At 61.9% G+C, this 19,505-nt stretch overlaps 1 protein-coding gene across 1 annotated transcript; it reads right to left on the bottom strand.

Annotated features, from left to right (window-relative positions):
- Positions 1-1,900: 1,900 nt before the first annotated feature.
- TTLL12 (tubulin tyrosine ligase like 12) lies at positions 1,901-19,319 on the bottom strand. The gene is made up of 14 exons (XM_069489274.1): positions 19,007-19,319; positions 14,955-15,130; positions 12,643-12,841; positions 11,698-11,857; positions 11,475-11,608; positions 9,367-9,443; positions 8,119-8,235; positions 7,845-8,039; positions 7,419-7,530; positions 6,457-6,608; positions 5,920-6,001; positions 3,888-3,956; positions 3,179-3,317; positions 1,901-2,646 (listed from the first exon to the last, which is right to left on the bottom strand). The coding sequence occupies exons 1-14, from the start codon at positions 19,181-19,183 to the stop codon at positions 2,495-2,497; spliced, it is 1,941 nt and encodes a 646-aa protein (XP_069345375.1). The 5' UTR covers positions 19,184-19,319; the 3' UTR covers positions 1,901-2,494.
- Positions 19,320-19,505: the final 186 nt, after the last annotated feature.

Raw genomic sequence — 19,505 nt, forward strand, 5'->3', positions numbered from 1 at the left:
CGCCTTGGGGACGTTAGGGTTCTGACAGGTTCACAGTGGTTTTAATAGGAAAATCCACACCCCACAGACCAGGTAAGTGCTCCCGGTCTGCCCTCCTGCCTAGAGCCACCGCACACAGTGGGCTCCCAAACTGCACTTGCCCCCCTGGCTAGCTGACTGGCCACAGAGGACGCAAGGCCAGGCCGTCCACATGGCCCGAGGGCTCGGCTGGCCGGGCGGCAGCACAGAAGCAACCGTGGCTTTAGGAGTCTGTCAAACGCTTCAGTTTTGTGGCCGGCCACTCCGGGCTGGGCTGGGAGAAACTGGCCTCCCCTGCACCGAGATGCCACAGTGCATTGGTGCTTCTCGACGGAAGAGCTGCCACCTGTGGGTGTATTTACGTCCACAGGGGCCACAGGTTCTAAGTCTCGCTGCCAGCAGCTCGAGCTCTGCCTTTTGATTTCTCCTGCCTCGCTCTGTAGGACTTTGGTACCATCCCCTTCACCACCCAGACTCTCTCCAGTTGACTCCAAATGTCCGACGCTGACAAATTCTGGCTTCTGATGCATCTTCAACACAGCAAGTGACAAGGGTGCAAATGAGTTCCAAGAATTAGTATTTAGTGGGATAAGCACCATCTCCATGGCAGCTGTCTCAGCCCGTGGAGCCCCTGGCTCGTGGCCCTCCCTGGGGTTGTCCCTGTGCACCGGGCAGAGGTGCCGGGACATCTGGGAACAGAGAAAAGCACGGGTAGCATCAGAGATAGCCTGGACCATGTGGTCCTGACTGCAGGGGCTGTCCCCGCCCACTCGTGGGCACCGGGTTTTAGGTGCACGGGGAGAAGGCAAGAGCAGCACCCTGGCCGGGCTCTGGACAAACAGCCCCACGTGGGCGTCCTCCCGAGGGGCACCCTGCGTAGGGCGGCTCAAGAGAAGCAGCGTCTTGCAGGCTGCTCCCCTTCCGAGTTTTAACCTCAGGCCACCAGGTGGCGCTGCTGCAACCTGTCGACAGCGTCCTGCACCTACCCTGCCGCAGCGCCACCCCCAGGAGTTGGGGTCTCTTATCATCCCCACCCCAGCACAAGGTGACAGGTGTGGGGAGAATGCCATTGCCCAGGGCCGCCAGGGCTCCGGGCTCACAAGGACCGAGGCTGCTGGGCCATGCTGGCAGAGCTGGCAGGGGGCTCAGCCTCCTATCGCTCGGAAATTCCCAGTGCTGGGAAATCATACTTTGGGGTGGGGACTCCGAGGTCTAAATGCCATCTTATTTCTTCTGTGGCTTCCCAAAGGGACATCGGTATTTTGGGGGTTTTCGGCAGCAGCAGGGGAAACAGCTGCCACCGAGCAGCCACAGGCCTGGGCCTGCGGGGGAGGGCGAGGCTGTCCTTCACCCGAGGGGGCAGGCGGAATAACCGTGTGCAGTTTTGCCACAAGGATCAGTTTTATCTTCACAAATGAAACACCTCGGTGCCCAGCCCCGCCTTCCTGCAAACCAGAAGGCCCCGGAAGCAGCTCCCACCTGCCCAGGGTGTCAGGCCCACCCGCTGCCGTGAGCCTGGCCCAGGTGAGCTGCGGTTACACAAAACACCAGCCGCTGACTCTAGATTTCAGAAACAAAATTAGGAAAGAACTAGAATTCTGTATTTTCCTCCCATAAGTTAAAAAACAACAAAAAGCCCACATTATGACTGTAGACACTGGCAGAAGATGGCATCTGGCGTTAACGTAAAGTTCTCCTCGGAATCATCTTGCACCTGCCGCCTGCCTGGTGCTCTGCCCCCCACACTCGCCAGGAGGGTCCCAGCCGAAATCAGACTAAGTTGGACCCAGTGGAGTGATTGGTGAGCAGGGAGGCCACTGGGACAAAAGGGACTCTACAGGCCGACTTCCCTGTTGGGGTCTGGGACCCCTCATGTCGGAAAAGGAACATAACAGAAGACAGCTGCCCCCCGGCCTGGAACTCAGGGGAGGTTTGCTGGTGAGGGTCCTGGGCAGCTGGGGGTGCTGATAAGGCGGGTTTGGCCGGCAGCTTCCCCAGGCTGTTCCGGGTCACCCGTCACAGAGCCCTGCGGGCAGCGCATGAGGCCCAACACCTGTACAGGGGAGCCGCGGTACACGAGGGCAGAGACCGGGACAGAGACCCACCCGGCCCTGTTTGCTGCAGGGTCCCCAGCGCTTCCCTGGGGAGCCCTGACTGAGGAGCCCCTCATCGTGCTCCTGCAGAGCCCTTCCCCACACGCCTGGGAACGGCAGCCTGGAGCCCTGGCAGCGGTGGCCCCTCACCAGATGGTGGTGAGGGGAGTGGATGGGCCAGCACTCAGCCCCGGGGACACCAGCGCTGTCCTGTTCCGACCCTCTGAGCTCCCAGGGTGAGGCCAGGACCACGGCTGAGGGCAGAGGCCAGGGGCCGGGACCAGGGCTGAGGGAGGGGGAGGACGGGTGGGGCCTTTCAGAAGCAGCTCAGAGAACTGAGGTGGGATCCCGCCCCCAGCACAGGTTGAAGGGACAGCAAGTGCCTAGACGAGGCGGGTGACGTGGCAGTCGCCGGGCTGGTCCAGAAACAAGGTGCTGAAGACGTCGTTGAAGAAGGTGGGGTGATACCTGCAGGCTCGCTCGCAGTCCGGGTTGAAGTTCACCTCCAGGATCTGCGGCTGCATCACTCGCCTCCCTGAGGGCACGGAGCAGAGCTGGCCTGGAGGCTCATCTGCGCCTCGCGCCCCGGAGGGCAGCCGGGGACCCCGTGAAGGCCGGGGCGGGGGTGGGCCTGGGCCCCAGTTCCCACAGTGGGCGGGCACAGGGCCCCGAACTCCTGCTTTGCGGGGAGGCCTGGCCTGACATCTGCTCCTCCAGGAGAGACCAGAGCTGCCGCCAGATTTAGGGACAACAGGAGCGTCACTTTAAGCGCAGATGTTCAGTTTAGTCAAAAAACAGAGATGCAGGGCCTAGCGCCAAGGCGGCCTGGCCAGGGCTGTGCGGGGACGAGGTGCCTTTCACACGGGACGCCTGTGCTGGGCACTCTCTCCCCGCTGCAGGTGTCTCCCCTTCCCGGTGGGCTAAGCCAGGGCCTCCCCAGCCTGGGTCTCCCGCCCCTGCGAGCCAAAGGCCAGCCTGGGTCGGTGCCTCCCGCCCCTGTTCTCCTGGGGTGTGGCCAGCTGGGGAGGCCTGGTGGTTTGGATGGGGGACAGGGGAGCCCCTCTCACCATCTGGACGGTTGTCCCACTTCAGCATGAGGTCAACAGCATACATGGCGCGGGACGAGGGGTAGTCACACAGGCCCAGGGGTGGTGGCTTGGCACAGGCCACCTGGAACAGTTCCCTGAAGGCCCGGAAGATTTCCACCTGGGGACCCGAGGAGGCTGAGTCATGAGCCCTGCTCGACCCTAATGCTGGGACTAGCCGCCCAGAGCAGCCTCTCGATAAAGGGTTCATTGTCCCTGCCTGAGTCCTGGCCTCCACACACCCCACATCACCCCCTCCTACACCTTCATGTCTCTAGACCTGGCCATGGCCACCTGCCCCCTCATTCTGGCGTCCACCTTCTGCAAATCTGCCCGCGTCTCCAGCCTCGGAGACCCTGCTGCTCCCCCTGCACCGCAGAGCTCAGCCAGCACCTGAAATGCTGCTCCAGGACGTGGAGGACCAGCCCACGTCTCCAGATGGCCCGGATTCCAGGGGCAGGTGGAGCCTGTTGCCCTCTGGCTGTCCCAGGAGTGTCCCAGGTCACCCCCTCCCTCTGAAGAGCCCCCACAAAGGCCTAGAGCAGAAGGAGGGGAGCTCTCGCTGTCTCCTCCAAGGCAAAGGACCATCCAGAGGCAGCGAAGACCCCACCCAGCCCACGAGAGGGGGCGGCTCCTGCAAGGCCCAGCCCAGGACCCAAGCTCCTGACACCTGGTGGAACTCAGGACTCACCTGGACGCCGCTCCAGGGAAACTCTGGGTATTGCTTCTCAAACTCGGGGATGAACTCGTCATGATGCACCTGCGACAGACACGGGCCCATCATACTCGCCAGGGCTGCCTCGGGCAGGGGGGTGGGGAAGGCTACAGCCTTGGCCAGCAGCCCGTGACTTGCTGGGGGTGACAGGAGGTCAGCACGGGCAGGAGGGTATGTGGCCCCAGCCCTTCAGGGTACAAATGGGAGGCAGGAGACTGGGTTTGAGCTCTGGCTCTTACTGTGTAACTCTGGACAAGCAGATTAACTTCTCTGAGCCTCAGTTTCCTCCTCTGTGAAAGAATGCCCCCTGCCCAGCAAACCGACTCTGCGTGGCTGCTGGCAGGCTCAGGGCTGGAGGGGTTGCAGGCTGGGGCCGGTTCCCATCCTCATGCCCAACTCAGAGCAGGGCACTGGCAGAAGGGCTCGGACCCCGTCGCAGGGCCAGCCTGTGCCACCGCTCGGCACTGGCTCAGAAGTGCCTGTGGGACAGCATCACAGTCTCGTGCCCAAGACTTCACCCACAACACACCTCAGTGAGGTGGCAGCCTGCTCGGGTCTCTCTTGGAGAAGGACAAGCCAAGACAGGTCCCCTGTGAGAACCCAACACTCAAGCCCTGGCACAGTCCCAGGCACAGGGCTTCAGGGATTAGCTCTCAGGATGACTCAGGCACGACACAGAGGGGGTCCCTTGGTGCCATAAGGGATGACTTCCAGCAACGTTCTGGGCCCCGATGGCGGCTCTGGGTCCTAGGACTGGCCTTCAACACAACCAAGAACAAGAGGGGACAAGAGCAACAGGACTACTCAGCCTGCGCCGGGACAGTGTGCGCTGGCACAGCCACTCTGATGCCGCAGGGCCCTTTCTGCAAGTCCTGCGGGGACCTCTCAGTCTCGGGCACGGCAAGGCGCCCCCGCAAGGCTGTTCGAGGCAGCAGGCGTATGAACAGTGAAAAACTAGGAGTAACACAAGAACGACCTGCAGCTCTACTTGGCAACATCGATGAAGCTAAATGTGACACTCGGAAAAAAAGGTGCAGAAGTCCAGTAAGATAATATTTATACAGAAACCTAAACAGGCCAAACAACAGTTTGAACTGTTCAGAGACAAGCTGGCGCTGAAAAGAATCAAGACGCGACTGGGAGCGCCAATCGCACGTTCCAGAGAGGGTAGAGGAGTGGGCGGGTGTGCGGGGGCTTCCCGGCACCAGCGAGCCTGGCGTCAGGCGGGACGGGGTAGGTGGGCGCTCCATGCTTTGTTCTCCTGAAACACCTGTTAACCAGCCAACAGGTCAGAGAACTTTGAGCCACTAAACCCAGTGACCCATCTCTCCTTTCCGTCTTCCTGTACCCAGAGCTGCCCCTCACTTCCGTGCGGGCTGTGCCCACCTGTCTCAGGTGTGCTGGCAGGCCGGCTCTGGCTTCCCGCCCTCACCTTGGAAGGAGCTTTGCCCTGATGCCCCGAGTGCCAGGCGCCCAGACGGTGCAGCCACCGCTCACTGAGTGCCCACCGCGTGGGGCACTGCTCAGAGAAGACGGGAGACTCTGGACCCCGGCAGGGTCACAGGCCAGCAGGTGGCGGGGCCAGGTGGGCTGGGGAGGGTCGGCTGTCTCTGGGTGGGGCCACACGTCATCTCCCTGCCCCGCCACCCCTCCTGTCCTGGTGCCTGCAGGGGCAGGCTGTCCTTCCCGGTTGAGGCGGCCGAGGGGAAGCTCCCGCTGAGAACCTGCTCTGCTCTAACCTGCTGCAGACCTGCGGAAGCCTCCCTGTAGCGCATTGTCACACACAGAGCGAGGGCACTTCTGAGCTCCAGGACAGCCCACCTGACACGACACAGGCACCCGAGCCTGGCACGTCACGGCTGTTCTAAAAACTGCCTTTGAAAGTGTGAACTCAGAAGGCAGCTCCTCGGACGGGCCCGTGTGCCCAGAAGGCAGGCGAGGTCTGGGTCTGCACTGAACTCCATGCGAACCTGCTCCCCAGACCCCACCGTGCCCCACCGTGCCCCACCTGCTTAAGCACCACATCCGGGTCGTAGTTCATGACCGTGAAATGCTTCTCGTAGTCGTCCAGGTCATTGAGCTCGAAGGGCCTGGAGGACGAGGAGACACAGAGACCCACGTGGGTTCTTGAGCCGGCCTCGTCCGCCCGTGGAGGGAGGTCACTGGCTGAGCCTTCCTGCCTGGGGGGCTCGGGCAGGACTGCCGCTGCCCGGGCTGGGCGCCAGCTCCCTCATCTGTGAGGGTGGGGCAGCCCCAGGGCCCCGCTTAGAGCTGGGGTCAAGGGAGTGACGTGCTAACTGGGAAAAATCTCCCTGGGTCCATAAACCGTCCTCATAATGCTCACGTGCTGGTGCCTATTTTAGAAAGAACATTCACGTCCATCACCGTGGCTGACACAGGAACGCTGGGTGGGTGATGGAGAAGCCCAGCCCAGGCATGTCAACGACCCAGGCGTCTCAGCCCGAGTCTAAAGGGCCCGGAGCCCTGCACCTCCCCCGCCCACCCAGCCCCTCCTGGACCCCAGGACCCCGCAGGCCCCAGTTACCGGTTGGAGAAGCGCAGCCAGAACACGTCGTACACGAACAAGCTCAGGGGCTTCACCGACCGCAGCAGCACAACGTAGCGGATGTCGAACTTGACCTTGCCGACGTCATCTCGAAGGAACAAGACGGGACTTTCAATGTACTTGGACACAACCTGGAGGGCACAGACGGGGGCTCACCGGCGGCTCTCGCCTCCCCGGGGCCAGGACAGAGGGCACCTTGAGCTCGCACAGCCCACCCCGAGCACTTGGGGCCCTGCGACGAGGACCCTCTCCTGTCCCGGCGGAACCTGTGCCCAGCGCCGACAAGGCAGCGCCACAGCTGCGCTTCCCTCCACCTGCCCTTTCAAACCCTGTCTAGGTTGCAGCAAATTCTCTTTATTCGTCTCTTCTTTAATTAAACAAAATCCCGCCAGCTTTCAGGTTTTGACAACGGAATACAAATCCTCTCGGATGACTCCACCCACCTCCTCCTACCACCTGCGGCCCTCACAGTGGCCGTCCCCGCAATGCGTTTCCTTCCGCCTCTGCCCACGGACACATCCCACTGCTGTAGCCACGGCCTAGGCGGACGTCATGCCCTGCAATCCCAGCACTGCCTCTGATGTCCTGTCACCGTGGAACCTCGGCCACGGCCCTGAGGGGCTCCCTGCACAGGCCTGGCGACCCCCCTCCTGCCAGGCAGGCATATCTGGTGCAGCATGTCCTGGGGACTTTGAGGTCAGATGCACCCAGGACGCTTCTAACCGAGGGTCTCCTGCTCTCGCCTGGGCTGTCACACTGCCCCTCCTTGACGGTGACAGCACAGTGGAAGGAGCGAGGGTAGGGGCGTCAGATACCAGGCTGGAGTCACTGCAGACCCTCCCCAGGCCTCCCCACCACGTGGCCCTATCCGCAGAGGTCCCCTGACACGCGAGCCCCCCTCCCCAGCTGAGCGCCCTGGCACGTGGCGCCGTGGGGCCCACCTTGGGGGTGCTCTCTCGGTGCCGGATGATGCTGTGGAGGCTCTTGGTGATGTGGGTGTCCAGGCTGCGGGCCAGGTTCCAGGGCTTGCAGATCCAGTGGTTGTCCTCACCCCTGGGGGGCGGAGAGGGCTGGCTGGGTTGCACCTGGGGCCTGTCCTCCCAGGAAATGCCTCCCCAGGACCCCAGCAGCAGAGTTGGGAGGGGGGACTCAGGGAGTAAGGAGGCGTCTGTCAGAGTCAAGGGCGCCATGTCCCGGTAGAAGCAGCAGCCCCAGCAGAGGCCTGGAGAGAAGCCTGCGGTCCATGTGGTCCCCGTGCCACAGCTTGGACACCACAGGCGCTTGGCTGAGGGGCAGGCTGGGCACGGCTGAGACGGGGACCGGGGCCGTGGGAGCGTGACGGACCGTCTCCATCGCACGGGGCTTACCGCCGCTCCCGCTGCTGGAAGTAGCTGATAAACTGGGGCAGCTCGGTGCGCAGGTTGAAGGTTCGGGGCAGCCAGGGGGGGCCCTCGGGGCCCCCGGCCCGGCGCGCAATGGAGGCCAGGCAGTCCTTCACGGTCAGCAGGCTCTCGCAGGGGAACTGGTTCAGCAGCACGCCCGGCCTCTCCTGGCTCAGCCTCCTGCGGGCAGAGGCAGGCGTGGCGGTCAAGGGTGGGGTGCGGGGCTCGGAGAGCCTGGTGGGGCTGGAGGCGCCCTCACCTGTAGTCCTTGAAGTGGGAGAAGTTGAAGAGGATGTCGGCGTCCGCCTCGCTCTGGGTGAAGGTGAAGCGCGGGTGAGTGAGGGCCCCGAGCACCTGCTGCATGTCTGTGTAGACCCTGTGGGGGGCGCTGAGTGAGCCGGGCCCCACGCGCCCCCGGGGGGCCCTGGCTCGGCCCCACCTCCTCTGCTGACCTGCCAAGGGCCGGGGCAACTCACGCCCTGCACGCCCAGGCTCCCCACCTGTAGGATGGACCACGGGGCTGCCTCACGTTTGTCGTTAGCATTAAACATGGTTCATTTGGGTGATTAAAGCTAGTTCTTCCTTCCCGCACTGAACAAAAGAGGATGCGGCGGACACTGCCGCTCTCACACGGACGTGCCAAGTGGGCCTTGTGAGGCCTCTGCCCCAGAGGAGGTGGAGAGTCGCTGGGCAGGGGTCACAGCCAGACCGCGTCTCAGCAAGAGCCCCCGGGAGGCCTGGCTGGGGCCAGAATCAAGGAGACCCCGGGGACCTGGTGGAAGGCGGGTAGAGGCCAGCCTCTGCCCTGGCTGCAGGGGGACCGGCCTGAGTCCTGCTCTGCACCAGATGGACGCAGCTCTCTGCACCCCACTTCCTCTCCTGCAAAACACAGCAACTGCTTCTGCAAGGGGTCCAGCCTGGACCTGCCGTAACTCACCGGTCCACACCTGCAGACTCCTAGGAGGGGCCCCTCCTGGCAGCCCAGGCACCTGTTCTAGGTGCCCGGCACGGTCACAGCCAGCACGGGCTCCCCTGGGAGGGGCTGGTGTGTGCAGGCCTGGCCATGCATCTGCGTTTCCCGGACCAAATGAGCACAGCGGACCCAGCAAGCAGCAGCCCCGCGTGGCAGAGTCGGGGACATGACCCCCCATGCCTGGAGGACGGCAGGTGGGGACCCGCGGCAGCCCAATGCCTCTGCCCAGGGTGCCCCTTGCCCACGGCCAGCATTTCCATAGCCTACTCCTATTTTTAATTTTCAAGGGCAAGTTTAAAATCTGCTTTCTCCAGGAAGCCCTGCTCGCCCTCCACTCTCCACAGCACTCTGTGATCCTAAGGTCTGTGCCTGGTATCTCTGTCACCACCGTGCCCAGACTGCGTGGCCAGGGCGCAGCTGCCCTACTGAGCGCCTGGGTGCCAGGCACTGTTCTGGGGCCGTGGGAACCGTGGTGAGCGTGGGAGACAGTGACGAAGGACGAGTCCCAGCACAGGCAGAGAAGGGGCTACGCACCTGAAGATGTGGTCGTGGGGACGCAGCACTGGGCTGATGGCAAGCGGCAGCTTCTCCTTGTTCTCCTCCAGAATGGCCTAGAAGGAAACACACTGGAGCTAGAATGGACCTTAGTGAAGGCACGTCGGGGTTGAGGTCTCGCGGGGCACACGGCCGCCCTCGGGTGGAGCCCTCACAGCTGCCACCAACTCCCAGTCTGACGTCTCTGACCAGCTCCCACCCTGGGATTCCGCAGCTCAAGGCACAGTCCCAGTTTGGTATCAAAAGAACAGGTAAACATCGTTTTAAATCAGCGCTGCCTCCAAATCACAGGTGGCCGAGAAGGTGCCAGACCTGTCCCGGGAGGGCACTGCTTGGGCCTGGAGGAGCCCCGAGGGTTGTGCTGAGCTCAGGCAGTGATGGTTTAAAACACGTCCATAAACTCTCTGATGTCCCCTTCAAAGGCAGGGCTTAATCAGCTGCTTCTCACAGACAGAGAAAGTGGAAGCGACAGTGTTTCTTCCTAGACCCGGTCACGGAGGCCCCGCAGCTTCCTCTGGGCTTTCTCTCGGATGACTGGGTCCAGGAGAAGTCAGCACCACGGCTGGGACACCCGAGCAGCCCTGAGGAGAGGCCGGTGTGGGGAGGCACCGACTCGCCAGGCGCCAGTGTGGCGTGTGGGCGCAGGTCCTCAGCCCTTCACACCTCCGGCAACTCAGCCTGGGCGGGCACCTGGGCAGCTTATGAGACCCTGAGCCAGAAGCACCAGCCGCGCCACTCCTGAACTCCCGCTGCACAGAAGTTGTTCGGGATGCTACACGTTTGCTGTTTTGGAGTTATTTGTCACCTGGCCACAGCTGACCAATACAGGCAATGCCAAGGCCCAGACCACAGGCCTGGCCCTGACAGCTCACATGGGAAAAACAAGGAGCGCTTGGCCTCGTGTCTCCTCTTCCTGGTCAGCACAGAGCTTCCCCAGGAAAAGTACTAACTGTAATTCATGTTCCATCAGCAACCTCAAGGCCAGGAAGCGCCTGTCCCTTAGCCACTCACTGGCTCGTTCAGACAGACGTTTACTAGGCGCCCCCCACGCCTCTGAACCAAGAGTGATCTGGATTTCAGCCTGGTTAGTTCAATCCCTGCTGACTTGGACTGAGAAGCGCCGACACGACCACTGCCCAATCCAGCGAGTTAACGTGCTTAATCCTTCCCAGACCCTCGGAGGCCGGGCGTGAGCGCCTGGGTGCGAGTAGGGCAGCCTCCGCCCGCCGCCATCAGGTCCCCTTAGTTCCGGGCTCCAGCTCTCCCACCAGCTGTGTGGCCTTTGGCAAGTTACTTAACTTCTCTGTGCTTCAGTTTCCTCATCCTCAGTAAAATGAAGATAAAGCAGAACCAAGAAGCTGCCGCAGGAACGCAGCAGCGCGCCCTCGCGGTGCCGGTGCCCCCAGCCCACGGGAGGCCGCAGCAGACCAGAGCCGGGCAAGGGGAGAGGGGTCAGTTCTGGCGGGGGCTGTGTCCCCATCCGCTCCACTTCCTCCCGCCCCTGGCTCCCTCACCGCCAACCGGCACTTCAGTGGGGCAGGCTGGGCCCTGACCGAGGCTGCCCACAGACTGGACGTGCCTTTGTTATCCATGACAGTGACAAAAAGGAAGACTTGTCGAGGGCCTGCTGCGTGCTGGGAAACGTCCTCCAGCGTTTGCACAGAGGGCCTTCCCGTCCCCCGGCGAGGGAGGTGTCAACAGGAGGAAAGGGGACCGAGCAGGGTTCACAGCCAAGTCCGGTGGCACAGCCCCCAGCGTCCCTCCGGAGAGGAGCAGACCGACCGCCAGCACCGCCAGCATGTGCAGAGGCTCTGCACAAACCTCTGGGGACGGAGTCCCAACTCCAGCACCTGGGATCTGGGCTCGGGGCTGGTGCCCAAGCTGCGCAGCCACAGCAGCTGGTGCTCACTCTCTGAGCCCCTTGTCACTCAGACCTCCCAGAACCCTTCTCTACCTCCCACAGTAACCAGCTCAGGGCCTGGCACCCAGCTGGCATTCAGTACCACTTGGTGTCTGGATGGAGAACATTCCAGAAGCCACCACGCAAGCAGGCCCAGGGTCGGAGGTGGAGGCAGAGGCGGTCACACCTGGTAGTGCTCAGCGGGCGGCTCGGGCGTGGAGGAGCTGAGGTCCTGCAAGTCGGCGGGGGCCCAGGGCAGCAGCATGCATCTCCGGATCAGAGGGTCTGCCTCTCCATAGGCAAAGTCCCGGGTCACCTCCTCTGTGCCAAGACACGCGTGCCCATCAGAGTGGGCAGCAGGAAACCAGGCCTCACGCCCATCCTCCAGGGCAGGTGGGCATTGGACTTACCACCCGTGTCCAGGTCCCTCAGGGGCCACAGCAGCGTGTAGGCCACCTGCTGGGGCATGTAGAAGAATGGCGCGGTGGCAAAGCTGGGTACGTCCGCGTGCTGGATTCGAGAGCCGAATTCGTCCATGATGTACCACACCGGCACCTTCTCCTCGGCTGTCTGTGAGCAGGGCACAGGTGGCAACCCTCGTCCATCTGCCTACTCACCTGAACCCCCTTCCACGTACCCGAACGCCAAGCACTCGTGCCTCCACACCCACCTCACCAGGCCTGCAGGGTTTCCCACATGCGCCCCCTTTAGTGAACCCAGGGCCTCCTTGCAGACCAGGACACAGGCCCGTGCAGTGCAGTGCACCACCCTGTGTGGCAAAAGGGTGCTCGGAGACAAGCACTTAGCCCAGCAACCACAGGGGTGCGGCTGGGTGTGTGTGTGTGTGTGTGTGTGTGTGTGTGTGTAGAGCGGGAAGGAGAGACCTGGAGTCAGGGAAGGCTCCCTGGAGGAGGTGGCATCTAAGCTGAGAGCATGAGAAATAAACATGTGTCTCTTCTCAGACCAAGAGTGGGGAGGGGCTGGAGCGCAGGGGTGAGTCTGGAGGGGCCGGCAGGGCTGGGTGAGGAGGACGTGCTGGAGGGACTCAACTTCTCCCATGTGTGGTGAAGAACTGTTGAGGACTTTTAGGAGGGTGACAGAATCAGAGGGGCCAGGAAAGAGGCAGCTGAGTCACCTGGGCCCAGGTTTGGGGGTCTAAGAGAGGGCTGTGCCCTGTGAGCTCAAAGGCCGGGCAGGCAGCCGGGTCCTCAGCACTGGCGGGCCCAGGCGAACAGGTAACACGTGCCTCTGAAGCCACAGGGACCTGGAGCGTTTCCAGGGGCCACAGGAGAAAATGAGTTTGCTTCCTCTGGCCTGTGTCCTTGTCTGCCCTCCCCTGCCCCCCGCCCACTCACCCCCTGGGCCAGCTGGTAGGTCTGGTTGAACTTCCACATCTCCTCCAGCACCAGGGCCACCGCGTCCGCGCTGGGCAGCTCGCCGTGGAACTCGACGCCCATCAGGTTGGCCATGCGGTGCAGCAGCCCCGGCACCTGCTGCAGCTGCTGGCGGGCGTGCTCCACGCGACACGTCCAGGCGTGGTCAATGAGGAAGATGCTGTGGGCACAGGCCACACGTGAGGCTGCCGGGTGGGCAGGGCACCAAGAGAAGGGGCAGAAAAGGCCCAGGGCTGAGGCCAGGACCTGGCACCTAACTTTCCTGAGACTTGGTGTCCCCAGCACCACAGTTGTGCAGTTGTGGCATCTAGTGGGCCCCAGTCAGATCACTGTGTAGCCCTGAGCAAGTTCTGGGCTGAGCAAACAGGGCAGCAGGGGTCTCCACCACCCACCACCAGCTTGTCACAAGCACCAAACCAGAGCAGATAAGCGGCACGCCGACTGCACGCCAGCACTTGCAACAGACAGCAGCATCACTAGCACCGCGTGTCCTCACCGCACTCTGAGCCGCTGGAGGACTGGCCTGTGCTCCCCATCCCGCCCCCTGCGGGCCTGGCACGCGGCAAGTGCTCAACAAAAGCAAAGGCTCCACATACCGGGAGGCCAGCGGCAGCCGGCTCGCGCAGGAGCTGCAACACGGAGCTTGTGCACACAGCCCCAGGGCTCCTGGAAGCACCAAGGCCTTTCTGTGGGACAGGCTTCAGGTCCCCACACACAGACACCTACAGTCCCCACGCTCCGGCTTCCCCGGAAGAGCCCAGGTGGGCCCGCTGCACGGCTGCTGCCAAACACGACGTGGCTGGGCAGTGCCGGGAGCCCCCACTGCAGGTGCAAGGCCATGCCCGCCCTCCCACCCTGCCGGGCCAGGGGCTGACCGGCAACAATCCCAGATCCCTGTGGAGCAGCAATGACAGGGCCCCGACAAGCAGAGCAGCCCCTCTTTGGCCCCAGGACCCTATTACTCTTTTAAGATGAAAGGAACAGCAAACGTTCCAGTTCCTAGGTTGGGTGGCAAGTCCAGGAGTATTTATTTTACTGTGCTTGAATCTGTTGCATTTGTTTGCATATCCTAAAATAAATGATGATTTATTCTTGCTCCTGTGCTCAGAGCTGGTGACTGCACGATGCAGCGTGCAGGGACAGGCCTTCGAGGTCCAACCCTTGGGGGTGACCCTGGGCAAATGTGCTGGGGGCTGGTGCACACACAGGCAGGTGTGGGGGACAGAGGATAGAGGAACTTCTTGGGGACTGGTAATCAGGGAAGGCTCAGTGGACAAGGGCCTGGGGACAAAAAGGCCCAGGAGCAGGTGGAACTGAAATTAACCCCTCCCAACCCTGAGCGGTGGCAGTGAGTGTTGTTACGCCTGAGAGAGATCGTGGGCTCCCAGGGTGGTCGCTGCATCTGATTTGCCTGTGGGCCCGCACAGCACCAGGCGGGAGCAGAGCACGAAGGCTCACTGCCCAGAACCTAAGGGGGAAGGCGGGCTGAGCCGGAGCGTGTGGCTGGAGGTGCTGGGCTGTGTGTATGACCGGGTGGACATGGCCACCCACTCAAGGCCAGAGCAGCTCTGCAGAAGAGAGCAGACCCTGCCAATGAGCTGTGTGTGGACACAGGGCCCAGTGACCCTTGGAGACCAGGAAGTATCTTCCTTAAGGCTCCGACAATACCTTCAGCAGAGGGGCCTGCAGGCCTGCCCTGCCCGAGGACGGCCCCTCTTGGCCTCTGGAGGCAGGACGCCCGGGCTCCGGCCTCAGCTCTGCTCCAGCCACCGCTTGGCCCTGGGCAAGGTCAGGCCTACTCCAGGTTTCAGGCCCTCACGCCTCCCGGGGCCCACCCCAGAGAATCAGATCCAGGGGGACTGAGGAGCTCTGAGCAAGGCTGCCTGGGTTCAATACCCGCATGCCTGGCCGGTGGGGTGACCTCAGGCAAGCCCTTGCCCTGTGTGCCTCCTCATCAGCAAACCCGGAACTCATGACACGCTGTGGCGGGACCACTGTGACGGCAAGACCACTGGGAGGCACTCTCAGGACCTCGTCGACCCAGCCACCACGGGACTGAGATCAGTGTTGACGTGGACACTGCTCTGAGGCCGCGACGGAAACCCAGCTGGCCACACGCTCCCGCCACAAGGCCATCCCGGGGATGAGGTCCAGCCGTGGTCACGAGCGTCTGTAGTCATCGCTTTCCCCCCAGCAGGGATGACCTTGGCAAACCTCTCTAAAAGGCAAACAGGCCCTGAGAGTAAGTGACCGGTGGCAGCCCCAGCGCCTACCTGTTGGGGTCGGCCGCCTGGAGCCCGCTCTCCCTGGTCACGATGACCTTGTAGCACAGCTCACGGCCTGGGTTGGGCTGCTTCCTCCTCGCCTCCTGTGCCGCCGCCTCCTCCTCCTCCTCCTCGCCTGCCTCCTCCACTTGCATTATCCCAAACACCTCCCCAGCGTCGAACACCTGGGGGCCGGAGCACGGTCAGCGGTGGGTGTGGGCAGGAGACCCCATCCAAGCCCTTAAGGACACCAAAGGTGCCACAGCCAGGCCGCAGAGGCAAACCTGACTCCTGAGAGAAGCAGGGCCTGTGGTGGTGACCTACCCAGCCCAGCTTACAGGCGGGGAAACTGACTCCCAGAGACACCAGTCACATCACCTGTGCTGTCGCCAAGGCCCCTCGTCCCACAGCACACAGCCTGGAGATGGGACCGCTCGTATGTGGTGGTGTTCTCTCCAGTCAAGCCCCTTGCTTCATAGGGAAAAGAGGTCCAAACGGGAAGATGGCTCTAGTCACAGTGGAGGCGGGTGGAAGAGTCAGGATCTTGGGGGCTGGGGAGCACACCCCAGTTTTCCTCTAACCAGAGGAATCCAACCAACACCAGAGCTGCTGAGGTAACCCACAGGGAAGCCTCCTCCGGCCACCCTGCCAACCCCACCAGCAGCCCAGGCTGGCGGAAGCAAGGCTGGATGGCCCAGGCTATTCTCAGAGGCCACAGGTCCAGGCGGGACAGGACGATGGGGCCTTGGTCCTGGAGTTCCCCTGGCAAAGCCAAGTGTAGATGGTAAAGCATACAGATCGGCCACTTCTTGCATGCTCTGGGGCCAGAGGGGCCCCAGGCCCAGCCACTCCTGCAATGTCCCTCATAGGCCAGCAAGGGGGGGGACCTCTGGACAGATTCTGGAGCCAGGCTACGTGGGTTCAAATCTTGGCTTCACCAATTATGTGTGACCTTGAACAAGTTACTTAACCACCTTGCGCCTGTTTCCTCATCTATACAATGGGAGTAACAACTGAGCTCAGTGTTACCGGGAGGATTACATGATTAACGCACACGAAGAGCTCAGATAGGGCCCGGACCACGGCAAACGCTCTGTGAGTGCTTGGTACCATCATTGTGCTTCTCTGAGACTCAGTTTCCTCATTTGTGAGATGAGGGTATCACCTGCCTCCCAGGACAGCTGAGAGAATTAAACAGAACAGTGCCTGTGAAGGCCCTGACATACAGCAAAGGCCAGTTCCTCCCTCAAACCTCCCTCTCACCCCTATACTACAAACGGCAGCGAGGAGCCAGCCGCCTCCCCAGGCACAGGCAGCTTCTGTGCGGGGCAGGACTGGGCAGCTCGGTGGTGTGAGGATGACTCATGATCTTGCCTAGAAGCCAGCAGCTGCGCAAGGTCCAGGGCATTTGAGTATCAGGTAAATTGCTCTGGGGCCCGGGAAGGCTACCGGCAGGAAAGGTAATGAGAGGTGAGCTCCAAGGAAGCGGAGATGTAAACACCAGCGGACTCCCTGGGGGAGGAAATGCTTCAGGCGGAGGGAACGCCCAGGAGCAGGGAGGGCTGCGCAGCAGGGCAGACCAGGGACCCCTCAAAACAAGGGAGCTCAGGTACTTCCCGGGAGCAGGTGGACCGAGTTCTTCCAGCCCTGGGGAGGCCAACACCTTCTTCTCCAGTTTAAGACATCAGGAGAGGCTCAGGGGGCTGGAATCCACAGCCCGGGCTTCGCCCCAGCTCTCCAAATCCCAGCCTTCCACCCCAAACCTTACGGAGGGCCGTGAGGGCCGTGCAAGGCTGAGGGACAGAGGGCCTGCCTCAAGCCTAGCCGGGCTTCTCCAAACTGCGAAATGGGGTTGACCACAACCCCTTCGTGGCGGACTGGAGGACATCCCAGGAAGATGAAAGGAGGGAATGGCTTCGCCACTGCAAAGTTGTGCAGAAGAGTAAACATTTATTTTTAAAACATCCTTTCGGCTGGGCCTGGTGGCTCATGTAATCCCAGCACTTTGGGATGCTGAGATACCAGGATTGCTTGAGGTCAAGAGTTTGAGGGCAGCCTGAGTGACACAGCGAGATCCTGTCTCCACAAAAAATTTTAAAAATTACCTGGGTGTGATGGTGTCTACAGTCCTAGCTACTCAGGAGGCTGAGGTGGGAGGATTGCTTGAGCCCAGGAGTTCCAACCTGGGCAACAGCACAAGATCCCGACTCTTAAACGCCTCCCCCAAAAAACACAATAGTCTTCTTTTCAGGCTGCTGGGGAAAAAAAAAAAAAAAAAACACCCCACAAAAAACTCCCCCCCCCCAAAAAAAACCCATCCTTTTAAATCTCCCCATCCTTTCCGAGGGAACTGGTCTACGGCAAGGCCTGGCCGGGGCGGGGGGTATGTGCCCTCCCCCACACCTGGGCCCACAGCAGCAGGAGGCTTCACTCAGGAACAATGGCTGCAGGTTTATGTCTGGCACAGTGGTGACTCAGCTTTGCCTGTAATGGCTCGGGAGGGTCACGGAAAAACCCTGGCTGCCCCTCAGTCGGGCATCAGCAGCCAGGGTGGCCTGGGCAGAGGGGACCTGGCTCTGACGCGACCGACCTCTATGTGTTGGGCACTGGCTGAAGCTTACTCCTCATGCCACCCCCGCCCCCCACCTCTGTAGGAGCCAGGTGCTCTAGTCTCACCATCCCCTTTCCACATGAGGACAGGGACCTGCCCCAGTGAGGGGCTACTGCCAGTGGAGGCTGGCTGGGCAGGAGAGGGGGCACTCCCACACCCAGCACATAGGGACCCTTTATCCTCTTGAACAAACTGGGGTCCCCTTCCACCCCACGCCTGGCACCAGGGCAAGTCCTCAGGAAATGGTGGCAGAAGTGAGGGCACAAGTCTTATGGGCAAAGAAAATCCAGTTATAAACACACTGTATTTAAGGAGGTGCCACTGTACAGTTCCATTCTGTGTTTTGAGCAGGAAGGTTCCTGGTACAACCAGGATTACATGTAGAGAGAAACTGGCTCAGAGGGGGTGGGGTTCACCCAGCAGCCAGACTGGTTCCCGCTGGGACATCCTCCTCTTGGCTTTGGAGTTCCACTTCATCACCTGAACCACACAGCTTGTCTCAGTCCTCACAAAAAGGGAGAACCCAGAAGCCTCTGAGCCCTTTTCATTTCCCTTTAGATTCCTTCTCCACCTCCCACAGCCTGTTTCCTTTACTCTGAAAAAACGTGGGGGCCCTGAGGCTCAAGCCAAATGAAGAAACAGAATTCTATGAACCAAATGGTTAAAGCTACACAAATTCACGAGGCTCCTATTCTCCCCGGGGGAGGCAGTGGCTGAAAGAAACCTGGTTGTGGCCAACTGTGGTGGCTCACACCTATAATCCTAGCACCCTAGGAGGCCAAGGCAGGAGCATCCCTTGAGTTCAGGAGTTCGAACAAGACCCCCTCTCTACAAAAAAACAGAAAAATTAGCCAGGCATTGTGGCACACACCTGTAGTCCCAGCTATTCGGTAGGCTGAGGCAGGAGGATCACTGGAGCACAGGAGTTTGAGGTTGCAGTGAGCTATGATGATGCCACACTGCACTCTATGGAGGATGGGAGGGACAGAGCCAAACTCTATCAAACAAACAAACAAACAAACAAAAAAAACCCCAAACCTGGTTGTGAAGTCTGACAGACCTTGGAGAGTCCCTGAGCCTCGGTTCTCTCAACTGTAAAATGGGGTGATGAATCTAACTCCTTACAGGGCAGTCGCGGGGCTGGGATGTGTGGGCTTAGCTCAGGGGCTGGCACACACTGGGAGCCAAGTTCCCACCGCAGCCCCGGCCTCAGGCCCTGGCAGGACAGGGGCCACAGGTACCGCTCTCCTGCAGTCACTCTTCGGCGCCAAACTCCAAATCGCTCCCTTTTTCTTTGGCCAAGGACGCAAAGTCTAAGTCGCTCGCCACGGCGCCCGCGTCTCCAGCCTCACCTCCCGCCCGCACACCCGTGCTCGCCTCTCCGCGCCGCAGACGCGCTCCCGCCCGCAGTAGCACATGTCCGCCCGGTGCCCGCCGCCCGTGCCCGCACCTCGTGCTCCAGCTTGTGCAGGAGGCGGCCCCAGTACCGCTCAGGGACCCCCGAGGCGCGCAGCGCCGGACCGTGCAGCGCTGCGAACTCAGCCAGGGCCCGCGCGCCCTCCTCCGGCTTCCGGCCCGGGCTTCTGCGCTCCGCAGGCGGGTTCTCCGGCCCCCGCTCGGCCTCCATGGCGCCCGCACCCGAGCCAGCGCCGACTTCAGCGCCGCCGCCGCCCGTGGCCCGGCCCTCCCCATTCGGCCCGCCCGCCGGCGCCGCGGGCCCCGCCCTCCTCCTCGGGCCCCGCCTCCGCCCGCCCTCCGCCGGCTCGCCGCGGGCCTCCGGGTCACCGAGCTCGGAGGCCCACGGACGCTGAGCGTGTCCACCGGCTGAGCGCGTGAGCGCGCGGTTCAGCGTTGGGGACCCGCGCGCGCGCGCGCGCAACCTCGTTGCTGGCTTGAAATGTCGACGTATGCGCACGCGCGCCTGACGGGGGCGGTGTTTATTGCACGCA

This window comes from Eulemur rufifrons, chromosome 16, assembly GCF_041146395.1.
Source record: "Eulemur rufifrons isolate Redbay chromosome 16, OSU_ERuf_1, whole genome shotgun sequence".
In the NCBI taxonomy this organism is placed as follows: Eukaryota; Metazoa; Chordata; class Mammalia; order Primates; family Lemuridae; genus Eulemur; species Eulemur rufifrons.

Coding starts and splice junctions, on each gene's coding strand:
- TTLL12 (XM_069489274.1), bottom strand. CDS start 19,183: ATGGAGGCCGAGCGGGGGCCGGAGAACCCGCCTGCGGAGCGCAGAAGC. Junction 8,040..8,118: donor TCCCACTTCAAGGACTACAG/GTGAGGGCGCCT, acceptor CTCTGCCCGCAG/GAGGCTGAGCCAGGAGAGGC. Junction 3,318..3,887: donor TTCCCTGGAGCGGCGTCCAG/GTGAGTCCTGAG, acceptor TCGGGTCCCCAG/GTGGAAATCTTCCGGGCCTT.